The sequence below is a fragment of the Muscardinus avellanarius genome (assembly GCF_963383645.1).
Source record: "Muscardinus avellanarius genome assembly, chromosome: 17".
Taxonomy (NCBI): Eukaryota; Metazoa; Chordata; class Mammalia; order Rodentia; family Gliridae; genus Muscardinus; species Muscardinus avellanarius.
This window is the reverse complement of record NC_137803.1, coordinates 22,280,764-22,304,350: the sequence shown is the minus strand read 5'-3', so window position 1 is coordinate 22,304,350 and position 23,587 is coordinate 22,280,764. Positions and strand designations below refer to the sequence as shown.

General features: G+C 35.4%; 1 protein-coding gene across 1 annotated transcript in view; it reads left to right on the top strand.

Annotated features, from left to right (window-relative positions):
• Positions 1–23,587, top strand: part of DCC (DCC netrin 1 receptor) — a gene marked incomplete at both ends in the record, with an annotated part of 1,196,613 nt that overhangs the window by 1,061,067 nt on the left and 111,959 nt on the right. The window contains 4 exons of the mRNA XM_080714768.1: positions 2,165–2,397; positions 8,798–8,936; positions 13,854–13,961; positions 22,985–23,179. Coding sequence (XP_080570894.1) covers positions 2,165–2,397; positions 8,798–8,936; positions 13,854–13,961; positions 22,985–23,179 — 675 coding nt within the window. The remainder of the gene's footprint in view (positions 1–2,164; positions 2,398–8,797; positions 8,937–13,853; positions 13,962–22,984; positions 23,180–23,587) is intronic.

The following is a 23,587-nucleotide window of genomic DNA, read 5'->3' as shown; positions in this document are numbered from 1 at the left end:
TCATAGAACCAGTGGTTATTTTTATAGATAGCATTATTCTAGAAGAAATGGCAAGTCAAATGACAAGATAGAACTGGGAAAAACAATTCTCTCCTGCAAGAGCAAAGAAAAAATCTGGCCCCAGTGTAGAATTTCTGGATCATGTGAACCCGTAGATAAATACAGACAGGTAGTATTGCTTGAAATTTGAGAGAATCCTTCTAGGGTTTTCTTCAAAAAAATTCAGTGACAATAGTCATGATTATTAATAGTCATGATAATAGTCATATCATTACCAAAAGCAGAAGTAGCAGGATTGGTCATTACTAGTTCTTAAAGTAGAATCACTACCTTTAAAATGACTTATATATGGTACCTATGAAAGAATATACAGTTAGTAAATGTTTACCAACAAAACTTATTTAAGCAAAGAAACAATAAATAAGCTAATCCTGTAATATAAATAGGTCATTTTAAAAAGTTTATAAATTACTCACCCCCCAGGTATAAAGTTCTTTTTATAAATCAGCTAAAAATAGAAAACCGTGAGCAGCATCTGCTTTTGTTTGACAAAAATATCACTCAGTGCTGTACAAACCTGACGGATGATTTGGGAGCTCATGGAGGCTGTGTGGTCTTCTGTTCCCTCTTCAGCATCTTATAAATCCATTTTGGTTTAAAGGAGCCCTTAATAAAAAGAGACATCAAAGGAAATACAGAAGGCCTGAGCTCTCTGCCATTAAGTTTTAAATACACATATCTCTTCTCTCTCCTTTCTTTCTGTCCTCTTCCCTTTTTTTTCCCCACAGTTTTCTATTTTCTCCTAAGACCACGGACCAAGAAAGTACTAAATAATTCATTGGAAAACAGAGTGATAAATAGGGGGTAGGGGTTGGAAGTGCCATGGACAAAAGGAGGTAATCATCAGAACCAACCACTAGCTGCTCAGCTTTGAAGGAGTCTGTTTAAAAAACAAACTCTGTTTGTACACTGTTATAGACACTCCTTTATTTCAGAAGGTCTTGTCTCCCCAGATGATATTGTATTATCATAAGCTCAGCCGAAGAGTGCCGCCATCATATCTTTACCTACCTATCTACCTACCTACCTATCATCTATTTATCTCTATCTCTATATCTCTGTGAGAGAATTCACATTACATAATATAAAGATTATTTTTTAAATTCATTTGCTCAAATTTAGACTATGATCATTGCTACAAAGCTTTCAGATTGTGATCTCTTTAGTGTAAAATTAAGTGCAAGAACTTTTTTTTACAACTTTGTAGACACACACACACCTTTCTGCAGATTCTCATTATATTATGGATCAAAGCATATGTACCTCAGTGCAAAATCTCATCAATCTGTAGTAGTCCTTTTTTCCTTCCCATCCAATAATGAAATATCTTTCAAGTAAACTTGCAGTTTTCGAACAAGGAACGCAGACTATATAGGACTGTGTTCCAAGACTGAAAACTGAGTTAATTGCTCTTTGAGAATATGGAAAACACCAGTGCTTCTATACTTTCTAGTCTGAGAAAACCTGTTACACCAACTGCTTTCTAAAACCTAATTATCAAGTAAATATACATCTACCCATGTGACCACTGTGGTTTCACAGGTTGTTATGGCTGTGAGGGGCTTAGTTCTTTCTTGTTGGTCTCTTGCCTAAATAGTATTTATGCAGATATAAGCAAAAAAAAAAATAGAGAAACTCAATTAAGTTAGAGAAAAAGAAAAATAAAAAGAGCCCAGATATTTGATAAGATTTTTTTTTCCTTTGCAGGAAGAAATAACCCATAAACACTATTTTGTTATTTACAAACCAATCTATATAGTGATTAATACTATACAATATATTTTTTAAGAAGCAATATGCAGCATTCCAACAAAATGGACTTTAAAAGATATAATGAAAAATGGGTAACTGAATTAATAAAAGCATTCTAAAGAAATGAGTAAAGTCTGGAAAATATTGTATTTTTTTGACGTAACGACACTGTTCCTGATGTGTTTTCTGATTAAATTAATTGGATTTTTTTCTGTTCTTCTCATGTTCCCTTCCATCATTATTGCCATGCATTTAACTCATTGTGACGTGCTACCACTGATATTTATTTTTAACGCTTTTATTTACGTATTTATTTGTTTGTTTCATTTGACGGGTTTTATTTTTAACCCAGACCCCACTGATCCAGTTGATTATTATCCTTTGCTTGACGATTTCCCCACCTCCGTCCCAGATATCTCCACCCCCATGCTCCCACCAGTAGGTGTACAGGCTGTGGCTCTGACCCACGAGGCCGTGAGGGTCAGCTGGGCAGACAACTCTGTCCCCAAGAACCAAAAGACATCTGAGGTGCGGCTCTACACTGTCCGGTGGAGGACCAGCTTTTCTGCGAGTGCAAAGTACAAGGTGAAGTTCGAATGGATTGTGTGAGATTTAAGATGAATTGTCATTTGTTTTGTATTATACTTAACTATTTACTTATTTACTTATTTACTTACTTACTGATTGATTGGTTGGTTGATTGATTGATTGTACTGGGGATTGAATCCAGGAGCGTTCTACCTCTGAGTGCTATGTTCGAGTCTTTTTCCTTTTTGTTTTGAAACAGGTTCTCACTGAATTGTTGGGAATCTTGCTACATTGCTAAGGCTGTCATTAACCATGAACTCCTTCTGTCTCAGCCTCCCAAATACTGGAATTGTGGAGTATGCCACCACACCTTGCTGATACATTATTTCAAATGTTTCCCATGCTATCATAAATCGGCTTGCTACGGGAATGTTATTGAGTAAAACAAAACCACTTTAATAATGCAGTCACTAAAATTAGTATAGAATACTAGGTATGAAGAAACAAAATCTGCAGCAAGATAGAAAATCAGTAGCTGTAAAATGCTATTTGAACTCCACCAGATGCTGAGTTTTGTATTAACAAAAGGGAATGTCATTTTCCTTTGAATATGCAGGGCTAGCAGAAAATTTTCTGGAGAGATTTTGGTATCATTTTTTTTTATTTGAATTCTAGATTGATACCAAAGGCAACTCTATTGATATCACAGAGACACGACTTACAGAGAATGTGATAAGAATAGTTAACATGAAGTTATTTTTATAGCATCCTTAGAAAACACTCTAAGTCATTAACACTGACTTCATGTTTGCCCTTGAAAAGATTTCTTGTGTTAAAAATAATCCCCTTGAATTAATATGAATGTCACCAGGCCCTGGTCTTGTCCCTAAGAATATTCTTACAACAAGTCTAATTTCTCCTTGAGGATATAGTTGAAGTTCTGTCACTACCACTTTTTTTTTTACTTTTTTCAAAATATATGTTTATTGGTGCACTGTAATTATACGTCATAATGAGTTTCAGAGTGATAGAAACACGTGTGGAGACAGCACTTGTTGTGTTTCCTCTGAACCCACCACACTCCATCCCCTTCCCTGTGTATTATTGAGATTAGTATTGATATTTTTATATGCACAGGTCAAGTCTCTTCCCCACCTCATGCCTTCTTCCATAAACCCTTTCAGGACTCTACTGGGGTCTCTCATCCTTTATCTTAAGTCCCTTAACTTTCTCTCTAGCTTTTTCATATGAGAAAACATGCATCTGTTCACTTTTTGAGACTAGCACTTGATGAACCATTCTACTTTGGTAGCTCTCTGAGATAATTTAGATCCTCTATCCAATATTCCTTTCATTAAACTACCATCTTTTTTTATCCATTCTCAATTCAGTAGTGATTTGGAGGGATGAAAATGTCCTATGGGTATTTATGACTCCAGCCCTAGATTTAATAGCAACATTGCACCAATAATTCCATAAGTTAGCCTCTTTTATCCTATAGACATGCAAGGTCTTTCTATTTTCAAATGACATAAAATTCATATTTCATCATAAATCAGCTTTTATTTGAAACTACTTAAAAAAAAGTTTTTGTGGTAATGCTGCCCTTCTAGACCAGGTACTTAGAAAAACTCTCCGGGCAAGTGCAAATGGTATCATAGATATAGAATACATCATAAGTATCCCATCTATCTCCTTAGAATATTAGATTCTAGACTGAGTATAACCATAAATAAAAATAACATTATCAGAAAAGAAAACCAAGCAAACATATGAGAGTATTAAGAAATTTCTTTATATATATATATATATATATATATATATATATATATATTGCCCAATTTTAAGTTTACTTTTACCAGACTACTTTTTGCACTTTAAAAATTTTATGCTTATAATTGCTGTACTTTGTAGATGCATTCATTTCACTGAATGGCCATAGTGACTTTGCCAGAATATGAAATGTTCTAAAGAACAATGATTGTTTTCTACAAAGTAGCTTGAGTTCCAGAATTTCTCGAGGCAAGTGATTTTTGTTGAATAGTACAGCAGACACAGAATATGTCTGCAAAATGAGACCAAATGCAAAAAGATTTTAACTATTCCTTTTTCTCTAATGTTTAAATTTTGAGGAAAAAAGCTGCAACATTTTATATTCCCACTAGCAGTGTCCATGGGTGTCAACTACTTTACATTCTTGCTAACACTTGCTATTATCTGTCTTTAAAAAGTAATCTTCTAGCCATCCCAATGAAAACGAAGTGGTACCTCATTGTGATTTTTATTTGCATTTCCTAATGACTAATGGTGTTGACCATTTTTTCATGTTTTATTGGGCATTTGTATATCTTCTTTGGAGAAATTTCTACTCAGATACTTTACCTACTTTTAAACTGGATTATTTAGATTTTTTTAAATTGTTGTGTTGTCTTCACTGACATAATGCTTCAAATTCCTAATATATCACCCCCTACACACACACACACACACACACACACACACACACACACACACACACAGCTTTTTACATCCACACACTGAGATGAGAAGGCTTAAAGTGAATGAGTTGGGAAAGTTGAGTAGCAAGAACACATGAAAGACATATCTAGTCTACAAGAAAGATAAAGAATCAATTTTAGCCGGGCGTGGTGGCGCATGCTTGTAATCCCCACGCTTGGGAGGCTGAGACAGGAGGATCACGCAGGTTCGAAGCCAGCCTCAGCTACTTAGTGAGGCTCTCAGCAACTTAGTGAGACCCTGTTTCCAAATAAAATAGAAAATAGGTCTGGGAGTATAGTCTGGAGGTAGAGGGCCCCTGGGTCCATCCCAGTAACACCAAAAAAAAAAAAAAAAGAATCAATTTTACAAATAGTAGTAATAGTTGCTTTGGTATGTACTTTGTATTTTTCAAATGCTGATCTTATGTGTTACTTTATTCATACTACTATAGCTTTTGTAAGATGGACAAGACATACACAAGGCAGGAAAGAAAAAAAAGTGCACTCAAATACATGGACTCAAGTGGTCTGGCAGTAAGAGCTGGCTTTGCTGGTCTTGTAATGTCCTTTAATTTAGTCTCTTCCCATCTGTTTAATGGGGATATTCACATCTACTATAAAATAATAAGTAGGATTGTATTCCCAGTACTTGGGATATTGAGACAAGAGGATCAAAGGCTCAAGGCCAGCCACAGCAATTCAGTGATGTGCTCAACAACCTTAAAAGACTGTTTCAAAATAAAATAGGGCTGGGGTGGGGCTCAGAGGCCCCTGAGTTCAATCCCCAGTACAATAATAATTAATAATAATAATAATAATAATAATAATAATAAAAAGTAGAAGATGAAAAAGAAGAGGAAGAAGAAGAAGAAGAAGAAGAAGAAGAAGAAGAAGAAGAAGAAGAAGAAGAAGAAGAAGAAGAAGAAGGAGGAGGAGAAGAGGAGGAGGAGGAGGAGGAGGAGGAGGAGGAAGAAGAATAAAAGGAAGAGGAAGAGGAAGAAGAGGAGGAGGAGGAGAAGAAGAATTCCTTGTGGTTAAATATGTGTATGCTTCTTTAGAAAGACATGGGTAAAGGATATAACTTGATAAATTTCTCAAAAAAAAAAAAAAGGGCTGGAACTCAGATAAGCCAGTGGCACCATCTGGGGCTTTCTGTGCAGGAGTACCCATAAGTATCATTTAGTTTCAAATCAAGCAATAATCCTAAAATTCATATTTTGATGTCTAAAACTCTATTGACTTTTCTGATACTGTGGAGGAACTTTAATCATTTTTCTACTGAAGTATATAATCACATGTTGTTTTACATGAACTTCCATTCAAAATATACACTGACAGTTGATTAGTGCTTACTGGATAAACAATGAAAGTTACAGGAAATAGGGAGTTTTTCAAGCTCCAGACTCATTCCTCATGATAAAGCCCAGTAGAGAATTTAATATATGCCTAAAATTGTTACTTTTTCTTGTGATACTGGGGTTACTGGAAACCCTCTACCTCTGGGCTACACTCCCAGACCTATTTTGTATTTTTATTTGGAAACAGGGTGTCTTAAACCAGTGAGGCTGGCTTCGAACATGTGCGATTCTCCTGTCTCTGCCTACGAAGCACGGGGATTACAAGCTTCTCTACCTCCCAAGCGCAGGGATTACAAGCAAGCACCACCACGCCCAGCTTTTTGTTATTTTTTAATGTTAAAGAATATTATACAGACTTACTTTCCAGCAATGCCAAAGTATTTCATCCCACTCAATGGAAATATTATATATATATGGATTGTATATATTTATATGTATATGTTAACACATATCTAAATACATATACATACATATATACATGAGTGTTTTGTGTATATATTATATATGTATAGCCATAGAGTTACAGATTTTGTAGCATATATATATATATATATATATATATATATATATATATAGTTTTTTTTTTTTGTGGTACTGGAGTGGAACCCAGGGGCTTTCTACCTCCAGGCTATACTCCCAGATCTATTTTATATTTTATTTGGAAACAGGGTTTCACTAAGTAGCTGAGGCTGGCTTCAAACCTGTGTGATCCTCCTGCCTCAGTCTCCCAAGTACTGGGATTACAAGCGTGCGCCACCATGCCAGGCCCCAAAGAGATGTTTTTAAATTATTATTATTATTATTACTAAGATGTGGCCCTCCCCTTCTACAAGAAAAACATTTTGATTTCCCCATTTTCCCCTCTTATTTCCATGAAACTGTTCTACCTCCGGGTTACACTCCCTGACCTATTTTTATATTTTTACTTGGAAATAGGGTCTCTTAAGCCAGTGTGGCTGGCTTTGAACCTGCGTGATCCTCCTGTCTCTGCCTCCCAAGCTTGCGCCACCAAGCCCGGCCCTTATTTCCATTTCTAAGACTCAAAGGTGTTAGAAATGACACATAGGAGGGAAACATTGGAAGTTATATACCAACCTGTCACATAGTTAGATGCCTGCTTCATATTTTATGTGATAGAATTCCATCTTCTTGATTATACAAAATATTTTACTTTTATTTAGGACACATATTTATAGCTGTTTTTAAGAAGGGATTCTGATAAATGCGTCTGAGGTCATCATTTGAATAGGATAGATGGGTACATCATCAAAATATTATTAGTGCAGTTAAATATTTATTTGGTGTTGTAACAAAATGTAGGATTTTCATAGCTATAACCTAAGAAAGATTCACAGTAGAATAAAAAAAAAAGATTTACTATACTGTACTAGTAAAAAAGAGATAGATATGGCATTTATCTATGAGGGGTAGGAGCTTTCCTTGATTTTCTAGACGTAGAAAGAGAGCAAGTCTAAAAAATATGAAAATATAAGTAAGCATTTAAATTTGGAAGAAGGCCAAGATCTAAATATTAAGCACATTTAATATTTATAAGAAACATATATAGTCCTGAGTTTGCCTGATCATATGGAAAATGTGCTTTAACCTGGAAGACTAGAATGGTTTTTCTTTATTATCACTATGATTCTTTGAGTAAACGATAAAGACATTATTTTATTTTTACTAAAACTACTTTAACTTGTTTAAAAGGCAAAAAAAAAAAAAATGTATTCAGAAGACCTAAACATACTAAGGGCACTTTCCACATCAGTGCAATCTTTTAGTGTTCATCCAATTTGGTGTTACTTTCCTGATCGCACGCTCCGGTCACCACGCTTAAATGTCTCCTTAATGTGAAATGTATAGAAAGAAGATAAACAGCATGACAGGGCATTGTTTTAACTATAATATTTTGGTAGATTCTGTAAGCAATAAAAGTTTATACTTTGTACTTTATAAAGTCAGGTGGGGGGAGAAGGAGGGGTTTACGGTTGATTCAAGGGACATTCTATTTCCAATCCACACTCCCAGCCACTTTAGTTTTTATTTTGACATAGATCTCCCTACGTTGCTGCGGCTGGCCTCGGACCTGCCATCCTTCTGTCTCAGCCTCCCAAGTATTGGGATTATAGGCATGTATTACCACATATGGCTTACAGTTATTATTAAAGCATGTTTTTAAGAAGAGATTCTGATAAAGTAGAACACTAATAAATTAAGTTTATTATCAATGGAGAATAATAATGATCTATGTAAAAATATTTAACACTGACCTCCAAAACCTCCCAGATTTTGATTATAAATAAACTTAAGAGCAAAGCAAAAACTTCCAGGGATGGAGTGACAGAAAGGAAGTAGAGTTTGACATTATTGGCTCTCTTAGAAAATGTATCAGCTAGCTGCCTCCTTTGAACAATGTATTATTTGATTTTATCAATCATGTTTTTCTTATATAATCAGCCAGTGTGAACTGGCATAGTTCTTTTGTTCTTTTGAAATAAATTCAGATTTTTTTCCGGTTTATTGGATAGTCTATGTCTCTTAATTTACCAGGTTGATATAGTTTATTTTTTAACCAATTTTTTTTTCCAAAATGTGTAGTCAGAAGACACAACATCTCTCAGCTACACGGCAACAGGCCTCAAACCAAACACGATGTACGAGTTCTCCGTCATGGTAACAAAGAACAGAAGGTCCAGCACGTGGAGCATGACTGCACACGCCACCACATATGAAGCAGGTATGTGAGAGGATACTGGCCTCGGTGCCTCCTTTTCATACTTGGTAATGGTATGGGAGTTGAAATTTACACAGAGTATTCTTTCACAGTTATGCCTTATCCTAGGCAAGATGTTTTAACATTTATAATTCATAGCACTTTTATAGCTAATATATTTATATTTTATTTGGAAACAGGGTCTCACTAAGTTGCTGAGAGCCTCACTAAGCAGCTGAGGCTGGCTTCGAACCTGTGCGATCCTCCTGTCTCAGCCTCCCAAGTACTGGGATTACAAGTACTATCCCTACTATTAGTACTATCCCTACTCCAGAAAAGAATAAAATGAGTCTCCACTGGATTAAGTAATCTGGTTGGATAATTAATGCATGGCTTCTTTAGGGTATAAATTCAAGGTATCTGAATATAAATCTTCTTTCCAATTAATTTAAGTGAGGAACAGAAATCCATCTATTGAACTTTGTCCAAAAGAGTTGTGTCTGAACAACAGGCATGGTAGGTGTTTGCTCGTTTGGAAGGAAATTAGATATAAAATAAAGCATTGCTCTAAACTTTAGGCTTATGAGTATTTATGCTAAAGTACTACAGCTAGATAGAGAGAGAATTTTCTGGGTGATATTATTCACCCTTTGAAAATGGAGCAGTGCAATGGAAAACCATTATGTAATTTGAAATAGTTCAAATCTAGGGTAATGCAGTTTGCCATAAATCTCCTGTCTCATTAACTATGCACCATAAAGGTAGAGTTTAGAACCTCAACAAGGAAGCAACATAATTTGGCATTTATGGTTCATAGAAATTCAATAGCTAAAGAATACATGCTTTTTAATTAGATTTAGTTGGTTCCAAGATATTATATCAGATTTGAAGCAAACCATACTGTGGATTTTCAAATTAAAAAAAATAAAACCAATAAAGATCTTCTCTAAGTAAGTTGAATTCCTTCTTCCATTTGTCCTTTCAGTTCTAATATTTATTTCAGGGTGCTACCTTAACTATTAGAGTTCCACTGTGAATGTATTTATATTATTGTGAATACTACTTTCCACAAGCAGTTTTCTAGTTTACATGATCGACATGTGTTACTTATTCCTCCCACAGTTCTTCCATGGATGCGAGTGTTCATAGCTTCTTAGGAAGAATAAGACCACCAAATGAGCTACGTGCCATTGGAAAAAAATAAAGTACCTTCTTTTCCCTTGTGCTTGAAATCGGTTTAATGTTAACTAATAAAAAGAATATGATCTTTTTTGACTGAAGAAGTAGTAGTAATTTCATCCTAAATTCAATAAATGCATTCATTTTTCCCTTTCTTAAACAAAATGCAGACTAACATCTGACTTGATAAATGCACCCTATTGATTCCTCATCAGCCACCTAGCCTTGTAGGAACACCCTTAGGAGATGCATTGCTGACAAGAATATATTAACTTTCAGAAATGTGGTTGGTAGAGAAGGTGGTTGCCAAATCAGATAATGATCTGCACAAAGGTGTAAATCACATGTGGGTGAGATCCCCGTAAGATGATGAGAAGCAAGAAGTAATTCACAAGTGTCTGAAGATTTTATAACTGTGAGAGGAAATGAAGGGAATGAAATCACTCCAGGGTTTGTTTCAGGTTCTTCAATCATGTAGACTGTGTGGGGCTCCATCATTTGGTGCGGAAATAGCATACGATAAAGATAAGGATGGCTGGCCAGTTCTGGAAGTAAACACTTTTTTTTTTCTGTCCAGATGGTGAATCCTTCAATACTCTGATAAATTTAATTAAATTAAAAGTAACGGGAAAGATACCTAAAACAATCAGGCTTTGAAAGAAACAAATGCCTCCATGACTCGCTGGCTTTGGAGAGAAAGAGTATTTTGGTCTGTGTCTGCAAAGTGCTGACACCACAGCAGCTTGACATTCCTTTTTTTTTCAGTCTTTGTATCCAGACTCAACTTTTCAAAAGAAAAGAACCTTCTTGGCATCTCTTGAGATAGGTGACCACACAGCTAAGGAGGGAATAGGATGCCAGGCCTGGTGGCCCATACTGGTAATTTCAGTACTTGGGAACCTGAGACAGAAAGAACACAGGTTCAACACCAGCCCCAATAACTTAGAAAGACCCTGTTTTAAAATAAAAGATAAATCAGGCAACGTAGTGCATGCCAGTAATCCCAGTATTAATAGGCCGAGACAGGAGGATTTCAGGTTTAAGGCCAGCCTCCGCATTTTAGCAAGGCCCCTCAACAAATTAACAAGACTCTGTTTTAAAATATAAATTAAAAAAGGAAAGCTGGGCGTAGTGGTGCACACTTGTAATCCTAGCATTCGGGAGGCTGAGACCGGAGGATCGCAGTTCGCAGACAGCCTCAGGTACCTAGTGAGGCCCTCTGCAACTCAGTGAGACCTGGTTTCAAAATAAAGAATAAAAAATAGGGCAGAGGGTGTAGCTCAGAGGTCGAATGCCCCTGGGTTCCACCCCCAGACCCGCCCCCCAAAAAAAATTAAAAAAGGAGAGAGAATAGGATGAAGATCATAGTGTTCCAAAATAATGCTTCTTCCAAGCTCATGTGACATAAATATGAGTTTGCTCTCCAAAGGCAAAATCAGAGTGTTTCTCTAAAAGAAAAAAGGAGCAGGTGGGATGCTGGGCAGATCGAGTACCAAATTTCCAATCCATTTTCCAGACTCAAATTTTCTAAATCTTAAATATTACCTTCCATTCATATACTTAATGAAGAGATTCAAATGTGGAAAAATTTGAGTCCAGAAATATCCAAAGCTCTTAATTATGGGTTTCTGACAATGTTCATTTATAATCATCGGGCTCTGAGATATAAATACTCAGTATAAAAGGAAAGAGAATACAGTGCATATTTGAGAGAATGATAATTCAATAAAGAAAAAAAAACTTTTTGAGAAAATCCTTCAGTGACTTTACAAGAATAATCCCAAAATTTAGGGCAAGGTGAAGATTGAAGTACAAATTCTATCTGGAGAAATAGGGGGGGAAAGCAGCTTAATTATGTCCTATGTGGACCATCAGGAGCCATTGCAGGGACTTCCCAATGGAAGGAAAACCATGTGCAAAGAAACCCAAGCAGCCTCAGGTAGAGGATGTGTTTAAGAGACACAGATGTCTCAAAGTGACTCTGTCTTACATTACCTTCTTGTTCATGGCATACAGAATATCTTGAAAGAACTCTTTATGAAAATAATCTTTAAGATAGCATTGCCTCTGGTATTCTACCATAATGAACCCACTTTTTGGCAATAATATCCCTGATCTACTTTTTAAACATATACAAACTCTTCATTCAATAATCAACTATACTTGACTTTTGTTTTCTTTTCCTACTCCTTCTCTTTCTTCTTTTTTCATCCTGGTTAACTCCCCCTTCTTTTTTTTTTTTTCCTAGTACCAGGGATGGAACCCAGGGACATTCCATCTCCAAGCTACATCCCCAGCTCTATTTTTAGTCTTTTTAATTTTTTTTTTTTGAGGATCTGGTAATGGAACCCAGGGGCATTTGACCTCCGAGCTACACCTCCTGCCTATTTTTTATTCTTTATTTTGAAAAAGGATCTCACTAAGTTTTGGAGGGCCTCACTAAATAGCTGAGGCTGTCCATGAACTGCGATCCTCCAGTCTCTGCCTCCCAAATTCTGGGATTATAAGCCCGGGCCACCACACCTGACTTTCTTCCCCCTCTTCTGTTTCTTTACCTCCTCCTTGATATCTTCTGCCTCCTTTTTTTCTCTTGTCGATATATTAGAATTAGGTATAACTTCAGTAGCTTGGAATAATCCTATGGCCTTGGGAATCAGGGCCTTGGAAGGAAAGTGGTATGATAGATGGGAATAATTAGTGTCTTTTCTATATGTCTCACTTTTGGAACGCTCTTCAAGAAGAAATGCTGAAAATAGAGTGTAGATAATGCTCAAGTTCACTGAACAGAAGAACCCAAAAGAATGTTAGAGTGCAGACAAATACAAACTTAGAGACCAGGTTCTACCTATCTTGGGATATACAGAATTTCTTTTTGGATACCTAGAAACTCCCCTAGAACCAAAACATAGAACCTATGATTCAAATGTTCTTTCAATTTCCGTATGTCAAATTAAGAATTAATAGGAACCCGTTAAGAATTGATAGAAATGGAGCACTGTTAGCTACCCAGAAAGAAGACTGTCTTTCAAACATAGGAGGCATGAATAAAGTTGAGAGAGGTCTGGAGGGCATTGGACTGGCTCAGCCAGGATGTGTATCTATGCTAAAATTTAAAATTTCAATGAGCTCATGTGGAAGAGGCAGCTCTAATAAAGCAGGCTTTCATGCTATCTTATTTTATACCAGATAAATATGAAGAAACGCATAGATTCTTCACCTCCATTGTTTTAGTTTCTTGTTTTTGCCTTTCTGTTCAGAAGATGCCTAAAATATTACCTGAGCAACATGTTTTGACCTGGGTTTTAACATGCTATTATTATTATTACTCTTATTATTTGCCTTTTAAGGAGATAAATCAATAGGAATTTTATTTATAAACCACAGCTGTAGCAGAATTCTGTATCTTGAAGGCATGTTGTCATCATCTCATAAAATACATGTATGTTCCTCTTTTTTTATAGTAGTTCTTGTATTTTTAGTGTTAGCTCATTTAAAAATACCATATATCCTTTTCTTCCCCATGTGTATACATACTATATTTTCTCTATAGCCACACCTTTGGAAGTCAATTTGATGTGCATGAAAAGCCATCAAATTGTTTAACTTTGTTCACACGATTCAAATCCTTGAAATATATTGTAAATGGCAAAATAAACATGATACACTGCACGAGACTGTGAGTGTCAACATTATGATGAAAAGACCCACTGATGTTTTATTTTTCAACCAATGACAAGGCCTTGTCTCTGTCTCTTGTCACAGCCCCGACCTCTGCTCCCAAGGATTTGACAGTCATCACCAGAGAAGGAAAGCCTCGAGCTGTCATCGTGAGCTGGCAGCCTCCCTTGGAAGCCAATGGGAAGATCACTGGTAAGCACCTGGCTTTCTTACCCAGTGTTGCCCTGCCTTGGCCTGTGATTACTTACTGCTCATGATGCTCTTACCTCTCACCTTCTGCATATTGGTTTCCATCTCAGCATCTCCCTGATTATCTCCTCTTGCCTCCTGTTGACCATAGAATTTTCTTTTCTTTTTTTATTTTTTTGGTGATACTGGGGGTGGCACCCAGAGGCTTTCTACTTCCGGGCTATCCTCCCAGACCTATTTTTTATATTTTATTTGGAAACAGGGTCTCACTAAGTTGCTGAGAGCCTCACTAATTAGCTGAGGCTGGATTTGAAACTGTGCGATCCTCCTGTCTCAGCCTCCCAAGTGCTGGGATTGCAAGCATGCGCCACCACGCCCAGCAACCATAGAATTTTCTAATGGTACATACAAATGGACAGTCATGTACTTTCTATTTAGATAATTTGCGAAAGATGTGTAGTTCAAATAGAAAAAGACTCGTTTTTTATTGTATGGAGCATTAAGACAACCTTCTTATGGAATGTTTTGAAGTACAGGATTGCAAATGAATAAAAGATGCTGGTTGCTTGGCAATTAGGAAATACAAAAGATGCCTAATAGCCATATATTTTTATGTAGTACATGCACAAGGGATTTGTCTGGGGATTTTTAATTTTTCACATATCTTTTATAATTTTACTTAAAACATAAGGTTCAGAAAATACTTAATATTGACTGACAGAAATTGAACATAATGAATATTTCACAATGATAGATTTTATTTTGCCAAATATTGCTGATAACATCAATGCCTAATTAAAGCATCCATTAGAAGCCTGTAATGTTAATTTACTATGAAAAATATAATGGAGTTCTATCAGAGATTTTGCATTTAAATGATCACTTTAGGCTTTTAATAGATGTCTCCATAGCATATAATTATTATGAAAAATATTGTATAACTCAAAATGTGCACATTATAGTCTAATTAGCTTGAACCACTGGGTTAGGAGCATGTAAGAGTCACTCCTGTTTCTTCTTCTTTGCATTCAAGAGGTAGACAGCAGTATTATAAATTAACAACATGATTCAGTCATCCTGTGATGCAGAGATAGGCATGGAAATTGCAGTTTCAGATGGCACACTTACTTTATATGAGTTACATTTGGATTTTTGCAAAATGAAAAGATAATGTTAAAATTCCAAGTGTGATTGAAATTTAAGTTGAAGATTTGTTTTCTCTAGGAAATTGCTCTTAGTGAAATAGCAAACAGAATTTTCATTTGAGCTGAAAAATGTGAAAAAGAACACAGGCATAAAATCCCTCCCCAAAATCTTATATATTCAGTTGTCAGTGTTCCAGGCCTTTGAAAACTGAGGTTGGCTCCTTCTAATTTTCTTTTATTTTCTCCTCTCAGTGTTATGATCTATTTTGTTTGGTTCTTTCTCAGTACTTTTGTAGTTTTGATTTATTTATATTTTGCTTCATCACAAATAGTTATTTATGTATGTATGGAAAATCAATAAGCAATGATTTTAAGAATAAAAAGTAGAACAGAATCTGTCCAAGAATGAACAAGTTCTGATGGAAAAATACAATTTTGGTAAAGGATGAAATAAGTCATATTCACTGCTCATTTGAATTCTTCACTCTTATTTAAATAAATCTCTTTGACTAGCCAGTGTAAACAATAGAATGTGTTTTCACCTCTGCAAGAAAATTTAATTTTGCTTTTCTAGGGGAAAATGAGACATCTGGACCATACTAAGAAATACAGGTTAATCTAAGCAATAAAATTCTGTGTGCCAAAATTTCAATGCATGTGGAAGAAACCTTGTCCACATTCTTTATTTAGAGTTAATCATTCAATAGTTACCACTAATAAAAAAAATCTGTTTCTTCACAATGCAAAATTATAGGAAGCAATACTATTTTACCTTGAGAAACCTTACATATTTATTTAAACAAAGTTGTGGTTATCATGTTAAGGATTTGACTCCATGCAAGAGGGAGCAAACACTAAGAACCCTTAAGAAAAATTTCCATTCATATTTTGTTTCTTTCACTGAAATTTCTTCTATAAAATTAGATGATAAAATATTCTAAATACCATTCCACTAGGCACAGGGCCTAAATTTACTACACTTGACTTTTAATGGATGTGCAAAGAAAAATGTGAGCTTTCTACCAGTGTAGCAAGGCACATTGTGTACCTATAAGGATTGTGCTTCCAAGTTATTTTTGTCTTTATTTGCTTTTCTAAGTCTTTTATGTGGACATCAGCAGGGCAGAAAGGCTAAGAAACCAATCTCCTAAAAGGAATGCTTGGACAAGCCATTTACCCTCCCAAAATCTCTATCACTTTCTCACCTCTGTGAATCCATTGTGATAATGAAGTACAAGAAAAATTTCTGATGCCTATTCCAATTTAAAATCCTTTCTAGAATAAGTCTTTACAATCTAAAGAACCCTAGATCACTAATATATAAATACAATTTGCATTTTCACATAATCCAAATCATTAGTTTGTAAATGTAACTATTTCAAAAAGATTAAGCAACAGCAAAAAAAAAAAGGCAAAGAGGAAACTCAGGTATTTTTAGTGTCTAAGTTCCCTGATCATTACTGGCAATGTAGGCTCATATTTTCCAAAGAAAATAATTCAAAATATATTAAGCATTTATTACATGCTTGGTGTTCTGCTATGCATTTTAGTACTATACATGATCACATATTTCTATTATCCCATTCTGAAAAAAAAAAATTAGGGCTTTCTGGGGGTAAATAACTCACCAATAATCTAATAGCAAAGAAGTAGTAGAGCTTGGATTATAAACTCAGGTCCACACTCAACTATTATACTGACTTCGCTTTAACTTAGTATTCTCTTGGCCTAAATCAGTGACTCTCAACTGAGTTTTAATTTAAATCATTTCAGGAGTGATTGAGAATGATGGTTTCCTTTTAAAGCATCTCAAGTGACTTAAATGTATAGTCAGAGTTGTGAAAAACTGGTATGAATAAATGAAGTGCCCAATACTGTTTAAGTCGGGGATAAACATAGATTGAGTTAGGTCTCTCAGAGATTGTTTCTTTATCCATACAGACCACAGCTAAGACAATACTGTCTTTTCCTGTGTCATTTGCTACTCTTGCCCAATTCCTCTCCCTTGAAATTCTCTTTCTATAAAATTACTGAGCCATGTTTATTCCCACTTCCCAGGTGATAGCTTCTTGGTCTTCCTTGAACAAAGCCCTTATATTTATTCATTAAATGCTACTTCTCAGAATGGAAATCTGTTTATTTTCATCATTACATTCTCTGTAAAAGTGTCTATTCTAGAGTCCATCATCAGGAAGTACCCACTTGTAGTTCTGAAATCTGTATCTTCATAAAAAAATCTAAATATACGTATCCAACTTCATATTATACATTTGTATGTGGCTGCCATATTGGTACCTCATTTTCTTCCCCAGGTCTCCCTATCACTTTCTTTTTTCTCTATCTCTCACCGCAAATGGCCAAATAATACATTTTTATGTCCTGTAGTAGGTTTCAGACCACCCAAGATGAGTGGACCCTGTTGGACACTCACATACATTGGAATAAAAAATACCTATAGTGTTCTTATTCTTATACTTTCAAAAGCCACCACAGTATATCCAGTTGAAAAAGTTGGCTACAATCATCCTGACTTTTCTTCTTCATTCCCTTCACATATATTCATGAAAGAAAAATGTAAATGCTTTTACTAAATGACATAAAATCCCATGAGAACAGGTTTTATATTTTGTTGAATACTTTCTCCTCTAGAACAACACTCTTAATACTTTGAAGCTAACTAATAAATATTTACTGAGTGGTTTAGTCACTGAATTGCTAACAAATATATTCTGATTTCAACCCAATGTTTCAGCTCTTCTAAGACAACTCCTTTAGGCTTAGTCATATTATGAGATAAATAATAATCATAACTATAGCATTTAGTAAGGAGTTTCTAGATAGAAAATTATATAATAGAAATACTCACATATGTGTTCAGTTCTTCAAATATGTTGCCTCCTGGCAATCTGTTATAAAGAGACAATTGAGACCTTTAAAGTAAGCAGAGTTGCTTTAAGTTTGCACAACAAGTAAATTACAGAACTGTGACTTGAGATCAAGTCCTCCTGAATCCATACCCTTCAATTGTTTTTACCATATAAAAGGAAGCAATGGGTCCTTTTTTCATATCTACCTCTCTATATACATAATTATCACAATCAGTTCTTTCAAGATGAAAAACTTTCCTTGAGTTTCTGGTCTGTAGGGGTCACATTACTTAACTTGTTCTTCCCAGTCCTTAGTTCTCTTCCTCATCCATGAGAGGGAATCAGTAATATTAGGAAGGAAAATGGGGATAAAAGAGACAAAAAAGAGTGTTGATGTGGACTTGAAAACATTTTGAAACTGCTTTTGGAATTGTAACTACATATTTTGTATAAGCAGGATCAAAATGATTGATACATGATGCTATATTGTATACATGTTAGATAAACGTGACTTCACTATGAGAGTGCCTAGTAGGGGTAACAGTATGAGAAGATTCTACAAGCTTTGGTGGCATAGATACTTTATTATTTGGCCCATTGTGGTGGGTAAAAGAAAAAATCGAGGTAGAAAAAGGAAAGAAAAGAACGGAGAAAGATAAAGACTTGAACACACACAAAAAATATGCAGGTGCATAAAGGTAAAAACCAATGACATTACTCCAACTTGTGTAGTTATATGGAAATCTATAAGATAGAACTCTGACAAAGGATGTATCATCTTCCAAATGTATCAAACATACATCTGAGTGAATTTCTGTGCATTCTTTAAGGCTATCTCTTAGGTTTGAAAGATGTCATCTGCTTCTGTTTGCCAACTCAGTTCTCAAATCAAAATGGGGAGCCGGGCAAGGTGGCATACACCTGTAATCTCAGTACTTAGGAGACTGAGACAGGAGGATCACATGTACAAGCAATCTTCAGCAACTTAGAGAGGCTCTCTTTACCTTAGTGATACCCTGTTTTAAAATAAAAAATAAAATAGGGCTGGGACTGTAGCTCAAAGGTCAAATGCCCCTGAGTTAAAGACTCAGACCCATGCAAAAAAGAGGAGGGGAAGATAGACCTCCCCATGAATACTAGGTAATTTCTCAGTAACAATTTGGAATTGTAAGAGCATGATTCTCACATGTTAACCTCAATTACTTTTTGTGTGCGTGTGTATGTGGTGGCACCGGGGTTCCTGGAAACCTCCGGGCTATTCTCCCAGACCTACTTTTATATTTTTATTTGGAAACAGGGTCTCTTAAGCCATCGAGGCTGGCTTCGAACCTGCATGATCCTCCTGTCTCCACCTCCCAAGCGCAGGGATTACAAACATGCACCACCATGCCCGGCCCTTAGTTACTTTTAAAATACAAAAATGGCCGGGCATGGTGGCACATGCTTGTAATCCTAGCATTTGGGAGGCTGAGACAGGAGGATCACAATTCTTAGATGTCCTCAGCTACTACTTAGTGGAGCTTTTTACAAATCAGTGAGAACCTGTTTCAAAATAAAGAATTAAAAAATAGAGCTGGGGTATATCTTGGAGGTAGAATACCCCTGGGTTCCATCCCTAGTACCACCAAAAATAAAATAATTAAAATAAAATACTAAAATTAATAATGTTTTTATAGATAGAAATCACAATGAAGGCAAATATTTGATATATGAAGAATATCAGAAAAGAAGTAGCTGGCCTGGGATGGGAACACAACTTCCCAAACTTGCAGCTTCATCCTGCAATTTTAATAGCTCAGAAAAGCTTTCATAGTTTCATTAAATGCCATGAATGTAAACCATATATGCTTGCAGGCTAGGGAATTTCATTTAATAAGTAAGTTTCAATACCTATTATGTGAAAACTGTTATATTAGAGTTTTTGAGGAACAAAAACAGAAATATAAGATATGGCTCCTGAACTAAAGGGATGTTTTATCTTTTTGAAGAAATAAAATTAGCACATAATAAAAGCTAAAAAATAAGGGAAAATTAGCAATTCTAGGTGCTTGTTTTCAATCCATATAGTTTTTTGGGGGGAGACTGCTTTGGACCAAATGCTATGAGGATATTTTGTTGATGTTGGTGAAGGGGACTGAGTTATAAATGAATGAATATTCACGAATCAAAGAACAACTTCCTTTTACCCAATGATATTTCACAATCCTTTTTTAATTATAGCATTTAAACTTAAGAATCATGTAGAAAATTTAGGGTTTTGTTTGTTTGTTTGTTTTGTGGTACTGGGGATTGAATCCAGAGGCATTCTACCTCAGAGCTATACCCCCAGTCCTATTTTTATTCTTTACTTTGAAACAGGGTCTCACTAAGTTGTAGAAGGCTTACTAAGTAGCTAAGGCTGGCCAAGAACCTGCAATCCTCCTATCTCAGCCTTTTAAATACTGGGATTACAAGCATTTACCACCATGCCCAGCAAATTTTTTGGTGTTATAGAATTCTGTACATTAAAAAATACTTTACCTTCTCTTGATCCCTGAGCATCTTGAGACATTTTATTTGAAATATAGATGTCATGAAACATACAGATCCCATGTATCAACTAAATCAGTGGTTCTTGTCCTTGATTGGTCAACTGAAATCATCTGGTGTGCAGATAACTGAGGTTACCCTTGATCATTGAACTAGATATTTATTGCTGTGTACCACCAGTTTGACCACAGATTTAATAGCTTAAAACAACATATTTATTATTTCATTTTCTGTGTCTAGAATCTGAGCAAAAGTTAACTAAATACTCTGCTTTAAGGACCTTTACAAAGTTACAAATCAAGATTCTAGGCTGGCTGAAAGCTTTAGTTTGATTAGAAAAATATTTGCTTCTAAACTTAATATGGTTATAAGCAGGATGCAGTTCCTTTTTGGCTGTTGGCCAGAAACCACCCCTACTTCCTGCCAAATGGTCTTCTCCCTTTGGCAATTTACTTGATTATAGGCAACAGAGGAGAGAATCTATAGTTTGTTAGCAAAGCAAAAATTATAGTCTTACATAACACACCCATGTGAGCTCTCCCCTCACATTTACTGTGTTCTGTGGGTTAGAAACAAGACTTAGAATGATGTTTATATGTGGCTCAACTATCTTGTACCCCACTAATATGTATGAATACAATGCACCAATAAAAAAAAATAATTTATCTAGGCGCAGTGAGAAAGTATTACCTTGTGCATACTAGGGGATGGGAGCTGTTGGAGGATATCAAAGCCTATTTGCCATCATTATTAAATCAAAAAGCCCTGCTATATGATCTATTTTTTATAATTTGTACCCACTGTTTAGGTAATTCTTATGATTAGGCAGATTTGGGAAACACCAAAATATGGGAGAGGTGAAAACCAGCACAAAAACAATGCAAGTTTCCAGCACTCCTCAGATTTTAAGAGCAAGTCTTCTGATCATTGGAGCTTATAATATTCCTTGATTTTTCAGAAACACAAGGAATAAGTATCTAATTCAGCATACAAAAGTAGATATTTGTGGCATGCAGAGTCCATGCTCCAGTGTACTATTCTATAGGGTACTATGGGATTAAGATATAAAAATTACAAGTAGTGTTATGCTTTATTGAAGTATATTACAAAAGTTACATAAAGGGACACTCATGATTGAGATACTTTATAGCTCAGATATAGCTTAAACTAGACCTCAACAGAGGGCGGTGATTTGGATAGAGAGCAAGAAGAGGTAAAATGGTGTGTGAATACTAGAAAAGAAAAATAACACACAATAGAGAACAGTCTTGCATAGTGAGGGTTTGTGCTAAGATTTGGATGTAGTGCATAACTATTTAACCATGATAAAGATCTGTGAATGAGTGTTCCCAATTCAGATTGGGGCAGAAAGGACATAAAAGGAAAGAATAGGTAAACCAAGAAAATCAAGGGAAGATGATTACTTTCTAGAAAATAATTTACAAATAATGTATTAAATGTACAAGAACAGACCTAGAGACTTTTATAGCCTATGAGATGTAAGTATCATTCCAGAACTTTGGCAGAAATGGAGATCAATACCATATTCATGTAGCAAAGATAACGATGATGAGCTCCTCTGTAGTTCTACCTGACAGCACAATATGAAAATGATTCATTCTTTTAAATAATAGCTAGCTCACAAATTGGCTAAATCTGATGTTAGAATATGAATATTTTACAGGGATACCTGGATTTGTTTGGGTGCACATTAGACTATCATGACTGAATACATTATTAGAATTCAAGCAACAAATCCTTTAACACAGAGAAGGCTACTATCAAACGCTAGGTCCCTAACACTTGAGATACTATCTAGATCACCTACAATTATCCAAAAATACGTCTTTACTTGCCTTGCTGGGCTATAATAGGGTGAGCTGGTTTTGGATTTTAGTATGGTTGTGGAGGATATCATTCCAGCAGTTTTGCCAACTGGCTTGGGTCACTTTCAACTTCATCATCAGTGAAAGAAGAGAAACACTGCGACTGACAACTTTTACAGAATTATTACAACAAATATGATCATTCATTTTTATAATACTTTAAACATATATGACATTTATCCAGTGTATTTTTATTATTTAACCATGAGCCGAAGTAAGCATCACTTGTTTTCCTTATTAGACTTCCATGAAACTTATGCAGACCTGCTCTCTCCCTTTTACATTTTTCAATATGTTTATATATTAAGCAAGCCAATATTCAGGATTTATAGTTAGCAGAGAGTATGCATTTTATAATGTAGCAGATATTTTTTTATTTCTAATTGCCGCTTCCATTTCCTGACTCTGTACATTCAAGCAATTGTTTATCTAATTCTTGAAATATGGAAAAATTACTTCCAAACTGGATACTGTAGTTTATAGACTGTAGGCTCATAATAATCATTGCAAATTATATTTGAGACTCACGGGTGTTTGTAAGCAGAACTACAGCTTGTAACCCATACTCTAAGCAAAAATGCATTTGTCTATTTATACAGCGTACATCCTGTTTTATACCTTGGACAAGAACATACCAATTGACGACTGGATTATGGAAACAATCAGTGGAGATCGGCTTACTCATCAAATCATGGACCTCAACCTCGACACTATGTATTACTTCAGAATCCAAGCGCGAAATGCAAAAGGAGTGGGTCCCCTCTCTGATCCCATCCTTTTCAGGACTCTGAAAGGTTTGAATCACTTTTTATTATGCCTTCCTTTTTCTGTGGGATTGCTGTGAAATAGCTTTGTTGTATTGGAAACTACCCTACACCTTTTTTGTCGGCAACATGGCTGCAGTGGACATTCAAAATAAATTGAAATGTACTTTTTTTATGCTCAAAGCCAACATGTCAAAGAAAGATCTATTGTGCTGTTACATTTTCTAATTTTTATCTAAGCCTTTACTATCTTAGAGCACAGCATTGTTTTTCTGGAGATCAGATGGTATCAAGAACCCCTATAATTTATCAATTGATCCAAATATATCAACAGAAAAATGTGTTTCAGAACTTATATTTAACGATGTATATTTTTATAAAGTGATAAGCATTATTACAAAGGATAGCTTGACTCTTAAACCCATGATCACTTTATGC